The following is a 24,087-nucleotide window of genomic DNA, read 5'->3' on the forward strand; positions in this document are numbered from 1 at the left end:
GATGAACAATACGGAATTTGTATTTACTTTGTTGGATAATGTATGAAAATGCAGTGGTCGAAACTCGGGGCGAAGAAAAAAGCTTGTCTTCCACCTTTTTATTTTTTTTATTTTTTTACTGACGCAGATGTTTTGGCGCCAGTATTTATCTTTGTGCCTGCAAAGCATGCCTGTGTAGCGCTACATATATTCGACGGCAGAAGTTCGTTGTTGTTGTGGCGGCACCTACCAATATTTTTCAGAACTTTCGCTTACTTGGCACTCGATTCTAAGCCACAGGAGGTTTTTTGCATTACAAAAATCAGAAAAAAAGTGCGGCTTAGATTCAAGTAAATACGGTATTCTGGCTAGAGTTTTCATGAATCTCTGGTGATCAGATGTTGGAGAGTTATGGGAAAACTTCAGGATTGCTAGCTGTAGATGAGGTCTAATGAGGAGCAACCAACCATATCCACCCCATCAGACCATAGTTCCTTGTATGCAGTGTTCTGCTTATTAATTGGAATTCTCCTTTGGTTTGTTCCTCATTCTTCAAGGTTCTATGGTTTTCAACAGTACTTGATCTCCCCTCTGTTCAGCAGTGAGGTCATTTAATACAGCAATGATATTTAATACTCCAATAACTGAGATTTCATGCACACTGCTGTGTTCTGCTAAAGATTTCTTTGAAAGGCAGTCGGCTACCTTACATTTCCTCAATTTTTGCATACCACTATGACATTGTACTCCTGATGCTTCAGTAACTGTATCACTAGTCAACCTGACAGATCCTTCAAACTAGTCAGTCAGCGTAGAGAATTTTCCAAATAAATATGGCCAAAACTTGTTGGTAGCACAAACAACTGCAAGGCACTCTTTCTCAGTTGTAGAGTGTCCTCTCAGATTTGGTAAGTGCTGTGAAAGCATAAGCTACTGCCAAAAGTAATGATGTAGCACCTTTTCTGGTAGTCCCACTTTCCATACAGGAATAAAAAGACATACCAAGCCTCCCAGGCTGTATCTCAATGGCTGGCACTTTGCATGCAGTGTTCTTGGTCTTCCACTTGGGCATCCAGGGTCTGTATGCAAGTCAAGTGTCTTTGTTCCTTCTGTATTGGTGACAAGGTGTTTCACATAGTCATCATGAAAATGATCCAAGTATTGTATTCCAATCTTTCTGTTTGACATTATGAGAGGATATCAGCCTGGTTCCCATTCCTCAAATGCTTGCTGTTATTAAACATCCTAAAACATCAACTAGAAAAAGTTTACCAATTTTCAGAGGAGTGTATGTACTCAATTTAGAAAAAAAGTTACAGCTATTGTACATAATGTTGTTTAAAAAAAAAAGAATTAATTTTTTAAATACTGTTGGTGAGCATGTCTCTTTCATAATCCAAATAACATAAAATTTTGATTATGTCAAAATCATATTATTCAGAACCCTTTAAATTTCAGTTGTTTATATGATGCTCTCGAGAAAAATAATTTAAAAAATGCTGATGTTACAAAACAAAAAATAACTAAGGAACAAAAATGCCATTAACAGGGTACCACGATGCTGTCGCAAAATGGTGCTTGGTATTGCTCAGTAACTTCTTGTTTTTTTAAAAGTTTGATAAAGGTTTACACCATACAATTTTTACCTTGAGTTTTTAGCTAGTAATTTTGATATTTAACACATTTTTATGTACAATTTGTTTTTAAGCCATTTAGGACAGTTTTTTTGTAAATACTTTCATTGATTACAAACTTCCTGTTAAAAATATCTTTTAATTAAAAGGGAAGTCTTAATCAAATGCCATGCATCAATGCAAAAGGAGTAGGGTAAAAGACCTCATATATCCTGAGCTCCCTCCATTTTATCCAGTCTTACAGAGCATTATATAGTGATCATCTTGCACTACTTTCAGTCAGTATGAAAATTAATTTTTGTTTTTTGTTTTTTCTTTTCAAACAATGGAAAATCCAAGATGTAACAATATTATGAAAAGGGTAGTTGCTACTCACCATATAGCGGAGATGCAGAGTCTGCAACTCGGCATCTCCGATATATGGTGAGTAGCAACTATTCCTTTCACAATATTGTTATATTCTTTTTTTTCCGTTTATAGTTCTGATTTTTGCCATTGGTAGCCAATACCAAGTAATGAGTAAAATATTTTCTATCATTGTGTCTAAGAAAATATTAAGTGTACAGTTATCTGCCATGCACTTCACAGTGGTTTGCAGAGTGTATATGTAGATGATGCAATCAGTGACCAGTACTGATAATGAATATTTTAGAAGGGAGAAAAGATGTTTTTAGGCTTAGAGAAATTGGGGACACATAAATGAACTGCAATAATTCTTCCATGCATTGAAGAAATGTATTTCTGGTAAATGCTTTGCAAATCTTGAGGAACTCTGAGTTGCAATCAAAGACTGATCAAATTATTGAGACAGCTGCATGGTGTCACAGAGAACTGGGTAAACTAGGGGTGAACAGACTCGTAAATACTGCAGGCCACAACCTCTTACTGTGACTATCGTGCCTTGAGACAACTTATTACTCTAATTTGGGATCCCCCTGCCGCAGTGCCAGCTAGACTGGGCTCAAGAGAAATAAGTTATACAAGGACCCACTCTTTCCATTTCAGGATGGAATAAAAGATGAGTAAAAAAATTACAAGAATGAATAGTGAGGTGTGGGCCACTATCAGATCAGTGGTGGGCTGCATGCGATATGTGGGCCATGGTCTGTGCATTCCTGGTGTAAACCAAAGATGAGATATAAAATAAATGCCCTAGTGGTCACATCAGTTTAAGGGTACTTTCTTTATAAATTGATTGGAAGAGAAATCTGTGATCAGGTTTGCAGCTTGACTTCAAGCCTAACTTATTTCAGTGAGAAAGTTGGCAATTACAGAAAACAGAAAGCTTCCACAGGCCAGATTTTTGAAGCTTGTTGAATAAGAAAATATTTTTAAAAATACCTCATAAATAATACTAATAGAGTGTTGAAGACAGCTGTGGTTGGAAAGATTCTATGGAAGTATGGCTTATAATAAACATTTAATGGTTTTATTTTTCATATGACTTTACATGTCCTTAGATTTTTTATTATTTATTTATTCATCCAGAGACTGCCCCACGATAAATAGCTCAAATAAACACACACAGTCATGCACACACACACACACACACACACACACACACACACACACACACACACACACACACACACACACACACACACAGAATATATAAGAATGTTTTTACGATGATAGGACACAAGTGCCTAAATAGTTTTTCTGGGCATATTAATAGATTCTATTACCTACATAAGAACATTACTGTGCTGAACTTTTCTCCAAATAATCAGAGCAATCAACAATTTGTATAATGTCTAGGGTCAACACTGGAGTTGCAGATGTCAGGAATTTCAGCTGCCTGCTCAAGAAGTCCATCTAGACCACCAGATTCTAACACATTAACAGTAGATGCGGATCAACAACAGTCCATTGTCGACAGTGACAGTGACGGCAGCAGTGATCTGGGTGACAGTGATGTGTCTGAAGAGTCAGGAGGCTGCCAGATGCCTGCAGTTAGGGTATCCACACGTCCACGACAGGATAGACCTGGACATACAGCTTATGTTGCTGGCAGCAATCATTCAGGGTGAGTACTCCAGCCTGTTCTTACATACTGGAATCCCTGGAGGACAACTTTTTAGAGTCAGGTAAATACATGCAGTTACTAGCATAGGAAGTTGGAACTAACTACAATCAACATCATTTAAAAACACTATTACTACTTCATTAGACGTATGTTGGCCTGAAACTGCTGGTAGAGGTATGCGACCATTATTATTAATATACTTGACCAGATTTTGGAAAAGCTGAGTAGTAACAAACAAAAAGGTACTAGTTGTTTTTGGTTTGGGCTCTGCCTAACATAAGATTTCCTGATGTAAACAATGTAACAAATAATGAGTTATACATTTAAAAAAAAAAACACCAAATGTTAACAAGCAAGTGCAAAATCAAACTGTCAAAATCAGTACCATTTCACAGCAAAAATAACTTTAATAGCTTGTTCCTTACTCATACATTCATGAACCAAAAGGTGTTACATATAATTTAAACTTGGAGGTGGGAATGGTCGTGAGAAGGACTTTGAAAAATTGCTACTTCAGTGCATTTGTACTTGCAAGGTAAACCATGCGGTGCAAGAAGGCACCACCTTAAGGCACTGCAGCTGTGCAATTGCTGATATGTTTACTTGAAATTAAAACAGTAACTGATAACAAACAAACATACATTTTGTGTGCCTGCAAATAGGCTCATTAAAACACACATTGCAGTGACGCAAAATACAAGAAAATACATTACAAAATTGTAGAAAAAATATTTTGTCTTGGAAAGATATGTCTTGTGGAAGATTACAAAAGGATTTATTTAGATTTGCAATTATACTTCTTGACTATTCATCAAACATGAAATCTTAAGATAAAAATATTAAAAAGATAACATGTCATAATTACAAAAGGGCTTGTTTTGATTTACTAGTGCACTTGCTTACTAAATATCAAACATGGAAACTGAAGACATTTTCCTCCTGAAGAATTGATGAACCTAACTAACATGGCACTCACTAAACACTGTAGGGCACAATAAGTAAATCAACAGTAAATGGAAAGGTGGTTGTTTACATACTCTACTTCAGAAAAGTGGTTACGAAAGTTATCATAGTTTTTACATGGCTCTCACAACAATCAACAAACAGACTAAAAAACTATTTCCCACCACTACTTGTTTGTCATTGATTAGCAGTTCTGCAGCTACTTGACTGGATGCATGTATTTCCAATTCCTCCATGATGCCCAGATTGTTCCCCTTCCTCTCTGTGTGCACAATTGTCATGCTACTTTTTAATTCTGCTAGTGTAGGGATTTTATCTTTTAAATGGAAACCTAATGCAGTACTGTTCTTCACATGCCCAAATTCTTTAAACCTTGTTTTGAACTCTCTCCCTATTTGTGCTGTGTAAAAACATTCACATGACCTGCAAAGGTAATTTTTGGAACCCAATAGCATGAGACCTTATCATCCCAATAGATTTTGTCCTCTTGAAAACCAAAAAAGGCCGTTTTTTGTATCTACGTTCCACAGGTTAGCAAAATTTGATTTGGACAAGGATGCAATAAATAAGGAAATCAGGACAACTGTATGGAACATAGGGAAGAAGTAAAAGACATCATGCTAACATATCTTGGACCATTTTCACAAAAGGTTGCAAACTTGTACAAGAAGTTTAATGTTCAGGTAGGATTCCAAATGGTTAATACACTCCTGGAAATGGAAAAAAGAACACATTGACACCAGTGTGTCAGACCCACCATACTTGCTCCGGACACTGCGAGAGGGCTGTACAAGCAATGATCACACGCACGGCACAGCGGACACACCAGGAACTGCGGTGTTGGCCGTCGAATGGCGCTAGCTGCGCAGCATTTGTGCACCGCCGCCGTCAGTGTCAGCCAGTTTGCCGTGGCATACGGAGCTCCATCGCAGTCTTTAACACTGGTAGCATGCCGCGACAGCGTGGACGTGAACCGTATGTGCAGTTGACGGACTTTGAGCGAGGGCGTATAGTGGGCATGCGGGAGGCCGGGTGGACGTACCGCCGAATTGCTCAACACGTGGGGCATGAGGTCTCCACAGTACATCGATGTTGTCGCCAGTGGTCGGCGGAAGGTGCACGTGCCCATCGACCTGGGACCGGACCGCAGTGACGCACGGATGCACGCCAAGACCGTAGGATCCTACGCAGTGCCGTAGGGGACCGCACCGCCACTTCCCAGCAAATTAGGGACACTGTTGCTCCTGGGGTATCGGCGAGGACCATTCGCAACCGTCTCCATGAAGCTGGGCTACGGTCCTGCACACCGTTAGGCCGTCTTCCGCTCACGCCCCAACATCGTGCAGCCCGCCTCCAGTGGTGTCGCGACAGGCGTGAATGGAGGGACGAATGGAGACGTGTCGTCTTCAGCGATGAGAGTCGCTTCTGCCTTGGTGCCAATGATGGTCGTATGCGTGTTTGGCGCTGTGCAGGTGAGCGCCACAATCAGGACTGCATACGACCGAGGCACACAGGGCCAACACCCGGCATCATGGTGTGGGGAGCGATCTCCTACACTGGCTGTACACCACTGGTGATCGTCGAGGGAACACTGAATAGTGCACGGTACATCCAAACCGTCATCGAACCCATCGTTCTACCATTCCTAGACCGGCAAGGGAACTTGCTGTTCCAACAGGACAATGCACATCCGCATGTATCCCGTGCCACCCAACGTGCTCTAGAAGGTGTAAGTCAACTACCCTGGCCAGCAAGATCTCCGGGTCTGTCCCCCATTGAGCATGTTTGGGACTGGATGAAGCGTCATCTCACGCGGTCTGCACATCCAGCACGAACGCTGGTCCAACTGAGGCGCCAGGTGGAAATGGCATGGCAAGCCGTTCCACAGGACTACATCCAGCATCTCTAAGATCGTCTCCATGGGAGAATAGCAGCCTGCATTGCTGCGAAAGGTGGATATACACTGTACTAGTGCCGACATTGTGCATGCTCTGTTACCTGTGTCTATGTGCCTGTGGTTCTGTCAGTGTGATCATGTGATGTATCTGACCCCAGGAATGTGTCAATAAAGTTTCCCCTTCCTGGGACAATGAATTCACGTTGTTCTTATTTCAATTTCCAGGAGTGTAATTTGGGGAAGCTGTTGAGGCACAGTCAGGTACCCATGCAAAATAAGTTTTGTAAGCTGATAGTATATAAAATAAAGTGCTGATCATGTAAATGTTTTTACGCGGGACAAACTGGGCAAGAGTTCAAAACGAGGTTTAAAGAACCTAGATATATGAGCAACAGCAGTGCATTAGGTTTCCATTTAACTGGCAGAATTAGAAAGTAGCATGACAATTCTGTGCATAGAGATGGAGCGAAATAATTTGGACATCTTGGAGTGATTGGAAATACAAGCACTCAGTCAAATGGCTGCAGAACTACTAATCAATTAGTAGCAAATCAACAGTGCTAGGAAATGGTTTTTTAGTCATTTTGATGATTTTTTTGTGAGACTCATGTGAAAACTATTATAACTTTCATAACCACTTTTCTGAAATTGAGTGGTTACCTTTCCCTGTATTTACTTTTCTTTTGTGCCCTACAGTGGTTAGTGAATACCATGTTAGTTAGGAAGTGCACAGATAAATCAAACCAATCCTTTTGTAATTATGATGTATTATCTGTTTAATATTTTTATCTTAAGATTTAGTGTTTGACGAATAGTCAAGAAGTGCAATTGCAAATCTAAACAAAACCTTTTGTAATCTTTGACAAGTGGATGACATCGGAAGTTCACTGAGGCTTTTTGCAGATGATGCTGTGGTGTATCGAGAGGTTGTAACAATGGAAAATTGTACTGAGATGCAGGAGGATCTGCAGCGAATTGATGCATGGTGCAGGGAATGGCAACTGAATCTCAATGTAGACAAGTGTAATGTGCTGCGAATACACAGAAAGATAGATCCTTTATCATTTAGCTACAAAATAGCAGGTCAGCAACTGGAAGCAGTTAATACCATAAATTATCTGGGAGTAAGCATTAGGAGTGATTTAAAATGGAATGATCATATAATGTTGATTGTCGGTAAAGCAGATGACAGAATGAGATTAATTGGAAGAATCCTAAGGAAATGCAATCCGAAAACAAAGGAAGTAGGTTACAGTACGCTTGTTCGCCCACTGCTTGAATACTGCTCAGCAGTGTGGGATCCGTACCAGATAGGGTTGATACAAGACATAGAGAAGATCCAATGGAGAGCTGCACGCTTCGTTACAGGATCATTTAGTAATCGCGAAAGCGTTACGGAGATGATAGATAAACTCCAGTGGAAGACTCTGCAGGAGAGACGCTCAGTAGCTCGGTACGGGCTTTTGTCAAAGTTTCGAGAACATACCTTCACCGAAGAGTCAAGCAGTATATTGCTCCCTCCTACGTATATCTCGCGAAGAGACCATGAGGATAAAATCAGAGAGATTAGAGCCCACACAGAGGCATACCGACAATCCTTCTTTCCACGAACAATACGAGACTGGAATAGAAGGGAGAACCGATAGAGGTACTGAAGGTACCCTCCGCCACACACCGTCAGGTGGCTTGCGGAGTATGGATGTAGATGTAGATGTAGATGTAATGTCTTTCCATGACAAAATATTTTTTCTATAATTTTGTATGAATGTACTTTCTTGTATTTTGTACCACTCTGATGTGTGTTTAAATATGCCTATGTGCAGGCACACAATGTGTACATTTAGATGTTATTGGTTAATGTTTTAATTTTTTAAAAAAACATATCAACATATGCTCAGCCACAATACCAAATAAGGTAGTGCCCTCTTGTTCCGCCTGGTTTACCTGGCAAGTGCGAATGCACTGAAGTAGCAATTTTTCACAGTCCATCTCACAACCAACATTCCCATTCTCCAAGTTTAAATGATATGTAATACCTTTTGTTTTGTGAATGTATGAGTGAAGAACAAGTTGTTAAAGTTAATTTTGCTATGAAATGGTATGTATTGGTTTTGGAACTTGGTTCAATTTTATGCTTTCTTGTTAACATTTGGTGTATTAAAAAAATTGTAACTAATTGTTTGTTATATTGTTTACACCAGGAAATCTGAGATGGGCGGAGTCCAAAACACGTCATTTGGAGTAAATGCACTGATAAACAACTATTACCTATTTGTTTACAACTACTCAGATTTTCTAAAATCCAGTCAATTATTCTTTAAATTGGATTAGATTCAGTTTTTGTTCCATATACCCCAAAACTGAGATGATTCTTGTGGGTGTGGAATATGTCAGAAACTATAACATAAAACATTTGAATATAATACTTACTACCCTGATCATTTGTCAGGAGATAGTCGAAATAGGAACAGCTAATGTTTACACAACAAATGATTCTTATCACACACTTTTGCACCCTAAAAACTTTTGCTCAGTTTGATGAGTTGCCCCAGAATATGATCCCATATGAAATAATAGAATGAAAGTAATCAAAGTATATCTCCTACACCTGACATCATTCTCACAGCAAATACAGACTTGTTTAGGGACTAAAGCAATTCTGTGGTATGCCCTTCCCAACTGAATTTATTATCGATTTGTAATCCCAGAAATTTAACACTGTCAGCCTCTTCGGTCTGCATGTATTCATATGTTATACTCATGCTAGGAAATCTCTTACAGGTTCTGAACTGCATATAGTGTGTCTTCTCAAAGTTTAATGACAGCGAATTAGCTTTAAACTACTTATTAATGTCAGTGAAAATTTGATTAGCAACTATTTCTAAACCTGTACCTGACTTGTTACTTCTTGTAATGGTTGTATCATCTGCAAACAAAACAAACTTAGCATCTGGCATTGTAACAGATGAGAGGTCATTAACGTGCACAAGAAAAAGCAGTGGACCCACAATGAAACCTTGAGGAACACCATATGTAATTAATTCCCAGTCAGATGAAGACTGTTTGTTTTTGCACAGGTATTTCACAACGAAATCCTTTGTTTCCTGTAGCCTCAAACCATTTCGCACCATTGCTGGTGACAGCATAATAATCTAATTTACTTAAGAGAATGCTGTGGTTCACCAGTCAAAGGCTTTTGACAGGTCACCGAAAATGCCAGTAGCCTCTAATTTATAACCTAATGAATTAAGTACATTCTCACTGTAAGTGTAAATAGCTTTTTCTGTATCAGAACCCTTCAGAAATACAAACTGTGACTTGGTCAATATATTATTTGCAGTCAGATGCTTAAGGAGATGCTTGAACACAACCTTTTCAAATGTTGTTGAGAAAGCCAGCAAAAGTGAAATTGGTTGATAGTATGATGGTATCTCTTTATCCCCCTTCTTGTAAAGAGGCTTAACTTCAGCATATCTTAGCCAGACTGGAAATGTTCCACTGATAAGAGATTGATTACACAAATAGCAAGACAGAACTAAACTCGCATGAGCACTCTTTGATTAACTTTGTTGATATGTTATCATACCGACTGGAATACTTATATTTTAAGGATTTTATGATGGATGATACTTCTTTGGGAGATGTGAGTGTGATTTCCGTATTACTGAAGTTATTTTTAAAGACTGGTCTCAGATACTCCATTGCACTGTTCACCGAACCTGATAACCCCAAGCAGTCACTAACAGAAATGAAGTACTTGTTACCAAAGTCTCATTTATTTTTAGAGCTATCTGTTCCTCTTCCTTTTGGCCCCACCTGTCTCTGTCTTCACAATATCCCATACAGTTTTATTTTGTTACTGATGTAATGATCTTTTTCTCATAATAAAGCTGCTACGATTTCTGGATTACGTGCTTCAATATTTTGCGGTATTGTTTGTAATAAATTACAATTCTAACATCAGAGCTATTCCTAGATAGTACATACAGTCTTCTTTTTGTCCTACATGATATCTTTATTCCTTGTGTAATCCACAGTTTATTTCTTGACTTCTGTATGATTTGAGTTACCTTTAGGGGAAAACAATTTTCAAAAATGGAAGCAACTTTATTAATGAATGCTTTGTATTTTCCATTTGAGTCAGATGTATTGTAAACATCTATCCAGTTCATGTCTTTGAGCAATTTCCTGAATTTATCAATTTTTGACTTATTTATTACCCTCCTGTACTCAGATTTAATAGATTTTTTATCCTGACAAGTTTCAATATTTAACACCAGATGCTGCATGTCATGATTGCTATTGGTTTTGTGGTATGACTTTTTTCCCTTGATTTGTCTACAAAGATATTATTAATAGCAGTCTCAGAGCATTTACATATCCTAGTAGCAAAGTACACAGTAGCAACTACATTGAATGATAGTGTTACTGACTGCAATATTTGTTCACTGGCAGAGAATTTCAATAAATCCACATTAAAATCCCCAACAACCACTATTTCCTTGTTTTTTGCTATGAAATGGGACAGCGGAGCTTCCAAATTTTTGATGAAAAGGTTAAAATTTCCTGAAGGTGATCTGTATATAACTACTATTATAAAGGACTTATGACATACTACTTCTGTTGCACAAGCTTCTAAGCGCTGCTCTGAGCAAAATTTATTAATATCAATATTCTTTAAATAAAAACAGTTTCTGACAAATATGGCAACTCCTCCTTTCTCCACATTTTCTCTAGAGAAATAAGATGCTAACTTGAATCCTGTAACATTTAACACATCTATACCAGCGCTCACATGATGTAGAGCCCTGGTAATTCAAGTCCCAGTATTTTGAGGTTCCATGTAATTCGAGCTGGTCTTAAGGAAATTAAAATTTTACATAAATCTAGAGTAAAACCCATTTTCATTGTCTGCATTTATCTTTTCTTACTCTTTCTTTGTCAATTATTCAAAATAATTGGGATCTCCTGAATATCAGTTGTAAATGCCATATTTATTGTAACCCTATTGTTGTGCCTACTCAGCAGTTATGGCCATTAAGATACAGTATGCCTGAGTAACAATACAGTGAACATTTTACAACATTGGCTGTCCACTGTTGTAAGTACTATGGTTGGTTGTGTAGTAATATCTATACTGCAGTGAGCCCACTTGTCATGTTAATTTTAGAATGTTGTATGTGTGTTCAGTCTACTGTACATATGTAACTTAATTCACAGTTATAATGAGTGGTAGGAGTAAGAGAAAATTTGTGCCATTGAATGTGAAACTGGAGGCTTTGAAAAAACCAGACAAAGGAGAAACATTAAAAAAACATAATGCTAAGTATGGAGTCAGTGAAGTGACAGGTGGAGATTGGCATAGAAATGGAGACAAAATTGTGAAGTTTTTTACTTGAATGGAAGCAAATGAAGAAATCTGAGTATGAAAAAATGGATGAAGCTTTGTTCACTTGGATTACTCAACAAAGACAAAAAGGAAATCCAATTTCAGGGCCTATTCTGCAAGAAAAAGCTGTGTTTATTAGAGTGGGTTAAAGGAAGGTGAGGAAGATTTTACTGCAAATTCAGGTTGGTTGGATAGGTGGAAGAAGCTATACGGTATAAGGCAGCTTGAAATTTGCAGTGAAAAACTTTCTGCAGATTCTCAGAATGTTACACAATTTTGTGAGAAATTAAGAAAAATTATAAGAGAAGAAAATCATATTCTTGATTTAACTGTGTAACTGTGACAAAACTGGGGTAAATTATAAAATGCTCCCATCTAAAACTGTAGCCTCAAAAGAAGTAAAGGCTGCCCTGGATACAAAAAAATGAAAGAGAGATTAACAGTTCTTGCTGCACTGAATGCAAGTAGAGACCATACACTGAACCAGCTGGTAGTAAGGAACTCCGCTAAGCCTAGAGCTTTAAAAAATATCACTGCTTCTGCACTGTCTGTTACATATGTCCACCGAAAATCTGCTTGGATGGACAAAAATATTTTTAAGAAGCAGTTTTTTCAAAGATTTTGCTCCAGAGAACAAAAGATAACGAAATAAAAAGTGCTTACCTTCCAAAGCAGTCTTAATGCTTGACAACACTGGTTCACACACTAATGAGTAAGAGTGATAGTGTGATGGTATTCACATGTTCTTCTTACCCCTTAATGTGACAAGTTTAATGAAGCCTATGGACCAAGGCATTTTACAGTGCTTGAAAAAAAGGTATCATCATTGTTTGCTTGAAGAAATGCTTCTACAGAGAACAGGAGATGAAGGCATCATCAAAGAATTTCTACTAAGAAACTATGATAGAAGGTGTAGTTTACTGGACAGCTAATTCATGATCTGAAATAAAGGCGAAGAACTAAAAAAGTCTAGGAACCAGATTTTATGGAATGAAATTGATAGATACCTATATTACAGATGAAATTGACCTACTGGCAGAACATATGAGAAAGCTTGCTGGAATGAGTGAATGTGAGTGATATTTCAGAATGGATGAACAGTGATGAACAGTTTGAAGTGGCTGATCTTGCAGTTGTTGGAATGGTTAGTGAACCTGCTGAAGAGAGGTGATGATGAGGAATTGACTGAAGAAATTGTGCCAATGATCACTCACACGAAGTGTTCGGAAGCACTAGATGTGGCATTGCATTATATCGAGCAGCAAATGGAAGCTGATCCAACTGATACCTTGCTTCTTAGAAAATAGTGCAACATTGATGCTAAAAACAAGGTTCTATTTTAAAAACAAAGGACTAAAGACAATTTCTTTAAAATGTAACTAATATTTTTGCAACTTAGAAATGTGTGCCCATAATGTACGTATAACACAGGTATGTACTATATTGATGTGAAACAAATACTAACAAAGAGATAGAGGGGCTGGCCAGTACTTACCTCAGCTCAGTACAGCCGATAGATACACATAAAACAGAACCGAAAATTTACATTCCTAGCTTTCGGAACAAATGTTCCTTCATCGGGGAGGAGAGAGGGGAAAGAAAGGGAAGAAGGGAAAGGAGATTCAGTTACTCACAACCCAGGTTATGAAGCAACAGGGAAAGGAAAATAGGGAGGGTAGCAAGGATGGAGGCATGGTTGTCAGAGGGAAGCCAAAGATATTCTACTGTAAGTACTGTGCCAGCTTCAAACCAAAGAGGATGCATACAGAAGTAAAGAGGTATATACTATAAAGATAAACACAACTATGTAGGATGAAAAGATGCGTGAATGGCTACAGAGGAAAGGGAAAGAGGAGAAGACTGAAGAGTGAATGGGAGTGAGGTTGTTTAACGTAGGTTCAGCCCAGGGGGATGGCGGGATGAAAGGATGTGTTGGAGTGCAAGTTCCCATCTCCGCAGTTCAGAGGGACTGGTGTTGGGTGAGAGAAGCCAAATGGCACATACAGTGTAGCAGGTTCCTAGGTCCCTAGAATTATGCTGGAGGGCATGCTCCGCTACTGGGTATTGGGCATCTCCCAGGCGGACAGTTCGTCTGTGTCCGTTCATGCGCTCAGCCAGTTTAGTTGTTGTCATGCCGATGTAAAAGGCTGTGCAGTGCAGGCAAGTCAGTTGATAAATGACATGTGTAGTTTCACACGTAGCCCTGCCTTGAATTGTGTATGTTTTACCAGTAGCGGGGCTGGAGTAGGTGGTTGTGGGTGGATGCATGGGGCAGGTTTTGCAGCGGGGTCGGTTACAGGGGTAGGAACCGCTGGGTAGAGAAGGTAGTCTGGGAATATTGTAGGGTTTAACAAGGATGTTACGGAGGTTAGGGGGGCGATGAAAGGCAACTCTGGGTGGTGTGGGGAGAATTTTGTCAAGGGATGATCTCATTTCAGGGGTTGACTTGAGAAAGTCATATCCCTGGTGGAGTAATTTGTTGATGTTTTCGAGGCCAGGATAATATTGGGTGACAAGGGGGATGCTTCTGTGTGGTCTGGGGGTAGGAACATTGTTGTTGGACAGGGAGGAATGTATTGCTCGGGAAATCTGTTTGTGGACAAGGTCTGCAGGATAGTTGCGGGAGAGGAAAGCACTGGTCAGGTTATTGGTGTAATTGTTGAGGGATTCGTCACTGGAGTAGATACGCTTGCCACGAATGCCTAGGCTGTAGGGAAGGGAGCGTTTGATGTGGAAAGGGTGGCAGCTATCAAAGTGAAGGTACTATTGTGTGTTTGTGGGCTTGATATGGACAGAGGTGTGGATGTGAGCTTCAACAAGATGAAGGTCAACATCCAGGAAGGTGGCTTGGGTTTTGGAGAAGAACCAGGTGAAATTCAGATTCGAAAAGGAGTTGAGGTTATGGAGGAAATTAAGGAGTGTTTCTTCACCATGAGTCCAGACCACAAAGATGTCATCTATAAACCTATACCAGGCCAGGGGAAGCAGCTGTTGGTTCTTCAGGAAAGCCTCCTCCATGCGGCCCATGAAGAGGTTGGCATAGGACGGAGCCATCCTGGTTCCCATTGCCGTTCCCCTGATTTGTTTGTAGGTCTGGCCTTCAAAAGTGAAGTAATTATGGGTGAGGATGAAGTTGGTAAGTGTGATAAGGAAAGAGGTTTTTGGAAGATCTTTGGGTGGGCGTTGGGAGAGGTAGTGCTCAAGGGCAGAGAGACCATGGGTATGTGGGATGTTTGTGTAAAGGGATGTAGCATCTATGGTGACAAGAAAGGTTTCAGGTGGGAGAGGAGTGGGAATGGATTTGAGGCGTTCTAGGAAGTGGTTTGTGTCTTTGATGTAGGATGGGAGTCTGCGGGTGATAGGTTGTAGGTGCTGGTCTACCAGAGCTGAGATACGTTCGGTTGGGGCTTTGAAGCCTGCTACAATGGGACGGCCAGGATGGTTCTCTTTGTGGATTTTGGGTAATAGGTAGAAGGTAGGGGTACGTGGCTCAGGTGGAATGAGTAAGTCTATGGAAGCCGTTGTGAGGCCTTGTGAGGGACCTTGGATTTTTAGGATTTTTTGCAGCTCAGTCTGGATGGAGGGAATGGGATCCTGGGTAACAGCTTTGTAGGTTGAGGTGTCAGAGAGTTGACGCAGTCCTTCTGCCACATACTCCACACAGTCAAGTACGACAGTTGTGGAGCCTTTATCCGCCGGGAGGATGACAATAGAGCGGTCTATTTTCAGCTCCTTAATGGCACGGGATTCAGCTGGGGTGATGTTGGGGGTTGTCGGGATGTTCTTCAAGAAGGACTGGGAGGCAACACTGGATGTGAGGAATTCCTGAAATGTCTGCAAGGGATGGTTTTGGGGGAGGGGAGGAGGATCCCTTTGGGAAGGCAGTCGGAACTGTTCAACACTGGGTCTAGTATTTGGGGGCTGTGTTTGGGTAGTGAAGTGATATTTCCAGTTGAGGTTCCGGGTGAATGAGAGGAGATCTTTAACCAGGGGCAGTGTGGTTGAATTTAGTTGTGGGGCTAAAGGTTAAGCCTTTTGATAGAACAGATGTCTCTGGAGAAGAGAGGGATCTGGATGAGAGGTTTAGGACTGAATTGGGACTGGTGATATGTGGCATTTGACTGTGGTTATAGTTGAGATTTGGTCTGTGTGGGGTATGTGCTGGGATGGGGAGATTGAGTAGGGTGGCTAGGCTAGGTTTGTTGGCTATGAGGGGGGTTTGTTGGGGAAGGTTCTGTTGTGGTTGGTGTTTGTGAGGGATAGGGAGAGGGACCCCACTTCTTAGGTGTTGCACTAGCACTATGGATAGTTTTTTCAGGTGGTGTGTGGCATGGAACTCAAGTTTGCACCTGGCTTCTAGGATGATGTTCCTGAGTGTGTTCTCCAAGCAAGGGTTTGAGAGGTGGAGGACTTTGAAGAGAGATAGGAGCTGTTGGGAGTGGTGGTTACATGAAGTAGTGTAGAGATTCAGGACAAGTTGGGTAAGGGCTAAGGATTGAAGGTTCTGGAAGTCCAGGAGAGACTGGTGGAAGGAGGAATTGCACCCGGAGATGTGAACTTTTAAGGTAAGCCCTTTAGGAGTAATTCCAAAGGTTAAGCAGGACCAGAGGAAAAGTATGTGGGATTGCAGTTTGGCTACGGTGAATGCATGTTTCCGGAATGAATGTAAATAATGTGGTATAGGATTAGGCTACATAGTGGGTAACTGGTGGGTAGGGAAATTAAATAACTAAAGTTGAAATAGTAATCATAAGAAGGAATAAAACACGGGAGGGAAGGACGAGAAGGAAAGAAATTGTGTTGGTAATGTTCAATGCCATAGGAAGACCACTAAATAAGAAAAATACGGAAAAAGTTGACCAGACCAAGCAAGTATGTCCAGATCAGGGGAAAAGAACACACATTGCTCAAAAACAGAGATAGCGAGTGGCGAAAAAAATTGCGCGTGCCGCAAAAGCGATCGCGCGTGCCGCAAAAAAGATCGCGGGTGGCGCAGAAATGTCCCAAAAAAATTTTCTTGTGGCAGAGAAAGATAGCCAATGGCACAAAAATATCGCCAGCAACAAGAAATCGACGGAAATGGATGATACTGGTAGGTGTGGAAGAGATTGTTGGCAGTGATTGTTGGCTGGGAAACAGCGAATAACGAACGTTAAAACTATGGAATGTTGAATAAATAAATCAATAAATAAAAAAGAGAAGAGGACTATAAACGGAACAAGATAATAGGAGGAAGATGAAACTAGCACAGTTGGTGACGAAAATATTTATTTATGTATATATAAAACACTGAAGAAGAGGAAGTGTTAAGATGACAGACGTAAGTGATAGCTAACAACAGGGACAAAACAATGAAGGATGTGGACCATATAGGTGATCTAAATGATTAATGGAAAATCTCATATAAAGATGTGAAACAAATACTAACAAAGAGATAGAGGGGCTGGCCAGTACTTACCTCAGCTCAGTACAGCCGATAGATACACATAAAACAGAACCGAAAATTTACATTCCTAGCTTTCGGAACAAATGTTCCTTCATCGGGGAGGAGAGAGGGGAAAGAAAGGGAAGAAGGGAAAGGAGATTCAGTTACTCACAACCCAGGTTATGAAGCAACAGGGAAAGGAAAATAGGGAGGGTAGCAAGGATGGAGGCATGGTTGTCAGAGGGAAGCCAAAGATATTCTACTGTAAGTACTGTGCCAGCTTCAAACCAAAGAGGATGCATACAGAAGTAAAGAGGTATATACTATAAACACAACTATGTAGGATGAAAAGATGTACTATATTGTTTTTTATTTATTTTTCAATCATTATTGTGTGCATTAAAAATTTATTCATGTATTCATGATTTACCCATTGATTTTGAGACACTTCTGTATTATCAGAGGTTTTTGCAATTCAAGATAGCCTCAGTCCCAATTAGATCAAATAACCGGAGCTCTACTGTATTGATAAATCTGAACAAACCCATTAGCACAAGTAACATCAATATTATCAAGCCCAGAGAGAGTGAGAGACCACAAAGAAGTTCCACACCTCAGTCCATTTATACGGGAAAGTTTCCCTGTCCAAAAATCGATCCTGCTCAACTTCGTTATTTCCAGAATTCTATATTATTGCCATTGTAGTTGTCAAAATAGCCCCCCCTTGAAATGCTGAGCACTATGGAAATCCATGGGCTGGAGTACTAAAAATGTAGTGTATTATAAATCCAGAAACTTGAGTGTATCCAGAGAGAAACACATGAAGTACATGAAGAAAAGAAAAGAAAAAAAGAAAACCTCTGTAGATTATGTAATGATACACTCATGATACTGCTTCACGAGTCACGTAAGTTGGACATCCACACCATTTTGTCACAATAATGTAATAAAAAGAAAGAACACATGCACTAGTCACCGTAAGGTGTAATATAGCACTTAGGGCTATTCTGTCACGTAATCCACCAAATAGGCCAGTGGACTGCACCAGCATCCACAGCATGACCAGGTTGTGTCCACATTCTCCACAGTGTGAGCATGATCTGGAGTTGACAGCTGCTGCTGCACATAGTGTGAATTTCTGGAGGCATCTTACACATTGGAAGTAGCCTCTGAATCTTATATTGTGTCCTAGTCTTGCAGTATCCATGCTGGTTTTAGCCTGTTACTGAGACTGTAGATGATTTGCTATTGAATATAATGTTGAAAGCATTGTCATCTTGGCATATCAGTCTATGTGGGCCTGAATATGGCAGTTGGAGAGCAGGTCTCACAGTATCAACCCACGACATCATAAAATCACAGTTCTGCAGTTTTTTATGTACAAAAACTCGTGAAACACCATGTGATCTCAGGGGAGAAGTGTGGATATTGGGGAAAAATGAAGTTTCACATGTCCAGTAATTCCAGAAACTCCCCAGAATCTGGTAAGGTTGCTGGCTGGATGAATTCTGCTGGAAGTTTTAGAGCTTGTCCATATAGAATTTCTGCTAATGGTGCTTGTAAATCTTCTTTGATTGCTGATATGACTCCTAAGGAGCCAAAGGCAGAGATTTGTACCACTGGCTCCCATGACACATTAATGCCACCTATAACATGTAGTGCCACAGCTCTACCAGCCCATTGCTTTGGGGGTTATAAACTGTGGTTCTAAAGCATTTCACTCCAAATATTTGCCAACTCAAATAGTTGGCCTGGATGGGTTGTGATGAACACTGGGCAACCAAAGCAAGCCATCACAGTTTCACTGTGGACTCAGCTATAATGTTGGGTAATAGACTGGCTTCTACACATGTTTTCCCTCTGTCAATGGCAGTTGGGATGTATTTAAATTGCCACAATATTGGAATGACGCCAATCAAATCCAGGTGAACGTGCTGTAAAAGGCCAGCTGGAACATCGACTGTGCCTAAGGATGGGTCTGCATGTCTTTCTATTTTGCTCTTTTGATCTTCTAAACAAACTTGAGTTCAAAGTTTGTAATGTTTTTTCATGTTTGGCCACGTGAAACATTCTGTCACTAGTCTGTTAGACGGGCATATTGCCAGACGTGATGATCTCTGCTATTTCTCAAAGATGGTTTGTCTATACTTTGTTATAACTTCCTTTGCATGCTGTGTGGTTCTTTAATAGGTACAGGAGCAAGGAGTAGATGCTGTTCATGTACAGAGAATCCAGATATTAATTTATTCTACATCCAACATCAAATAGTAAAAAGAATACATAACTTTGTTGCTGTAATTGCTGTGTCAGTTGTTAACAGTACATTTGAGTGCAGAAATATATACAGATAAAAAAAATTATAAATCTGTCACTCTTTACTACAATGTCCATTCAGAAGATGTCGAGCCCTGGCCACTATGAAAGTCTGTACATATTATTCAACTGGCAAACACACAAAGTGGTGTCAGTTCACAAATACTCAAACTTAAGTGCACCTGCCACTGAAGCTCCAGAGAGGGAATGCTTTCATCTCAGTGGCAGCAGCATAATCATTCTTAGCAGTGCCCTTGCACCATGGTGGTGGCAACTGTAGGAAATATTGCAGTGCAAATGGTGGTGGGCGTATTTGAAAGTGTGGCTGACTGGATGGTAGAATGCATTCCAGTCTTAGCTACTGGAGATGGCAGTCATGTGTGCATTATGTGTGCTTGCTTGTGTGAATGAATGTATGTGTGTGTTTCCTTTTCTGAAAAAGGCTGTGTCCAAAAGCCATCTTTCCCAGCCCTCCTAAGGTGGTATTTTGTTGCCCAGCCAACCTACACAACCACATGGTCCATCAGTGTGCCACTCCCACATCCAACCCCTTGCCACAGGAATCATATCCCTGCGGAAGACCAAGGTGCAATACCTGCTCAATCCACCTACCCATCATTTCTTACCCCAGTCCTGTAGCACTCTTATCCTACCCCATCAGAGGCAGGGCCACTTGTTAAAGCAGCCAGCCCAGGCCACCTGTGAAAGCAGCCATGCCACATACCAACTATGCTGCAATCACTGCACAGCTTTTTATGTTGGTATGACAACCAACCTGGTTTTCCTGTAGACAGATGCTGTTCTGTCTGTGTACATTCTTACAGAGCCCGTAACTCATATAACTCCATCACTCTGTCCATGTCATTCAGCTGTGCTATTGGTAATGACTGTGCTATATGCCCATTACAAGAAGACTCACAGTAAAGTGGCTAATGAAAGCAGCTGATTCAATAAAAACACAAGTACATAAGAATAGTACTGACTGATTTCTGGTTGTTGCCAATGTTTCCTGGCTGTGCACTCTGCTTAGTGTCTCTCCAAATTCAGAAGTGACACTGAGTTTCTCATCTCGGAAATGATATAACTGATTGAGTTTTAAATCGTCTTACTTACTGACACACTGTATGCTAACTAAAGTTGGCAATGATCAGAAAGAAGTCAGTGATGGTTAAAGCCACTTGAATCAGTACTGATAATCCCAGCAGCTGCCATGTCAAGAGTATACTTACAGAAAGCAAATCATTCTTTGGATGATGGGTTTTTAAGTAACAATTCTCTCATGATTTTGTATAGTCAGATGCCACCTGTCCATCTATGAACAAGAGCTTATTGTAAAGTTGTTCCGTGCTCTAAACATATCACAATGAAAAGTACAGTACATTTTACAGGAAGGATTACCTAGAAGAAAACATCCAATTGAATACTGTATTTATTGAAAGCTGACCAAAAATAAATCTGAAAACAAATCCATACCAGTGTTTGAACCATTTTATTCAGGCAATCAAAAAGTTTCAGTTTGAAGGCAATACAGCCCAGAATCAGTATGCCAGTCAGGCAAAATTGCTGTGACCACTGAGGCAATTATCCCACCATCACAAGGAGGTTGAACAAACCTGTTTGGTAAAACACTGTGGCCTGCTACGTGAAGAAGTCCAAAACTGCCTGCCACACATCCTTGTCCAACAGGAATTGTCAGTCCTTCAAGGCATTTTTTAAGGGACCAAAAGCATGATAACTGCTTGGGGAGAAATCAGTAATACAGGACAGGTGCTCAAGTGCCTCCTGTTTCAGTTGGCATAACTTCTGCATTACAGCATTCACAATATGAGGATGTGCATTATCATGAAGCAATAGCACTGCTGGTTGTGCAGCATTCTGCAATGGTGGTTTTGACAGACATGCTGCCTCACACACATTCTTCATTATATGATGAATGTCTGCTGGTGTTCATCCTTCAGCAGCCAAGAAAAGAAAAACAGCATGCTAGTCCTATTTGGACACATTTGGTAATAATGTCACCATAGTTCACATTTCCACATTTACCACAAACATGTCAGAAGGACACAAATGTAACACTGATCCCTTGCCTACTTGTTAATGCTGATACTCACATCAGAGTCAACTACATTGTATACATGCTGCAGCAGTGCCCTCAAATGGAAACTTTTTGAATGCTCCTACAAGAAAACAGTTTTCCTCGAAAACAGTTTTCCTCGACACGCCGATTAGTTACTCTGGGTGAGGGGTGGGTCCACCACTTCACACTAGAAACAAAACAACAATCAAAGCAGTGAGTAAAACCCATTTAAAGGGTATCTTCTTATTGACTGCATTGCAGGGGTTAAAAAATAGCTGGCAAATATTATGCAATCCAGGGATTATGGTAAAAAATAAGTGCATTTTTTTTACCTGCAAAAACCCATGGTTGTTCACTGTCAAGCTGAAAACTTTTGTCAGTGTCCTCGTATCTGAGAATTGAGGTATCCTGTGATGTATTCTTCACCTCATCTTTTCTATGTTGTTTCTTTCCCAAATACTTCATAGAAGTTGGTTTCTGTTAAAAACAGATGCAATACAAATGGTTATCAGAAAGAGATAACAGACATTATCTTTTCAGGCCATCCCAGTGGTTATCAGTGTTGTCAACACGAAACAACCAAGACAATCAACGCGAGTATGAAGAAAGAGCTATGCAGCAAATCTCAACATTACTAACACGTCGCATGTGTGCAGAAGGAACAGCTATGTTTGGTCGCATGGGAGGAACAGCACATCGACACCATCGATGGAGCCCCCATTCAGTGCCTGCAGGTACTGCTGTTCACCTTCTTGTTGTCTATGAATTATGATGGTGGTGTAAAAGATATGAACTGACATGAATCTGAATATAGTATCCTCTAGATAAAAATTATATTTCAACATAAAATTGATCTGCTGGTGCAAGTCTGATCCTGCTCAGGAAAATCATTTCTCACTGCTCTTCTTGTGTCAAAATTATTAAATTGATTCTGCTGTAGAGGAGCACATGTAAGTCCTGGAATCATGAACAAACGTAACACTTCCTCTAACTCAAGCAAAAGTGTTTTGTCTATGATAGTTTCTGATGCATATGTGGGATGTGTCATTGGCAGTGGTATCACATCAGTAGAGTGCAACAAATATTAAAAGAGTAAATAAACAAAAATGAAGAAAGGCACCTGTGGCTGATTACTGTGTGATGCATAGAAATATTTTACAGACAGTGACTTTGCTAGCTTTTGATTTAAAAGAAGGGGGTTGTTATCAATTCTGTTCAAGTGAAAAGATTAGTAGATTTAAATGTTAAGCCATGTCATGAGTTCAACATCTTCATAAGCTCTTAATTTCAACACAGATTGCAAGTAGAGTGTTCTGGTATACATTTTGTGTCTTGTGCTGTCATATAAGAAAATGTTTCATATTTAAAAACTCCAGTGTAATCATAGTAGAGCTCTTGTCAGTTTGAAGAATCATAATAGAATAGTAACAATCAGAATGAAACTCTGGCCTTCCAGCAACTACAGCAGCATGCACAGTGCCACCTCAAAAAATTCTCCAACCTGTTCACCTTCTGCTCTTGTCTTAGACTACCAATATCCGCAACCTGTATAACAGTCTCCAAGCCATCTCCACATCCCCTCATAGCTGACAAATGCTGCCTTGCAGACCTACTGCATTTACCACACCCTACAGAATCAAGGACCTAAACAGCCCTGAGACACATATATAAATCCTTCCTACAAAAGCCTTCATCTCACAGAAGTGTCATTCATTTCCAAAGGCCTTACCTTTTGCCCCATCACTAATTTCCATCATGGTGGGCTTTTTTTAGACCTTCTCTTTTCATGGTCCTACAGTGAAAACACTTTTGTGCCATCAATCCTATGAATCAGACTCAACGAAAGACCAATGTTAAACCATGCCTGACTCAGTTCACTCCTCCATCCAGCCACAATTCACCTCCACTGTCCACAAATCACTCCTCTTAATATTACAGAATTTCTTAACCTCAAACCTTGCCTCACCATCATTCCCCAACTGTCTCAACATCAAAACTAACCTGACATCCACAGAACACACCACAATCCATCACATTGAAACTGATCATGACTTGATAATTCTACCTGTCAACAAAGGCTCCACTGCTGTGGTTTTGAACCACAGGGATTACCTGGCAGAGGAACTTTACTAGATAACCTCACATCCACAGAACAAACCACAATCCATCACCTAGAAACTGATCACGACTTGATAATTCTACCTGTCAACAAAGGCTCCACTGCTGTGGTTTTGAACCACAGGGATTACCTGGCAGAGGAACTCTACCAGCTGCCAGATTCATCCACATAAAAACACTGCCACAGAGACCCTATTTCAGAAATCCAACAGAATCTCCACTCACTCCTTAAATTCTTAAGCCATCCCAGAACCTCTCCCATGAGT

General features: G+C 40.2%; 1 protein-coding gene across 1 annotated transcript in view; it reads left to right on the forward strand.

Moving 5' to 3' along the window:
- The window catches only part of LOC126101310 (SANT and BTB domain regulator of class switch recombination), a 174,924-nt gene that overhangs the window by 112,888 nt on the left and 37,949 nt on the right, over positions 1 to 24,087 (forward strand). Inside the window, exons 11-12 of the mRNA XM_049911986.1 lie at positions 3,372 to 3,639; positions 22,244 to 22,437. Of these exons, the coding sequence (XP_049767943.1) occupies positions 3,372 to 3,639; positions 22,244 to 22,437 (462 nt within the window). The remainder of the gene's footprint in view (positions 1 to 3,371; positions 3,640 to 22,243; positions 22,438 to 24,087) is intronic.

This window comes from Schistocerca cancellata, chromosome 9, assembly GCF_023864275.1.
Source record: "Schistocerca cancellata isolate TAMUIC-IGC-003103 chromosome 9, iqSchCanc2.1, whole genome shotgun sequence".
NCBI classification, from domain to species: Eukaryota; Metazoa; Arthropoda; class Insecta; order Orthoptera; family Acrididae; genus Schistocerca; species Schistocerca cancellata.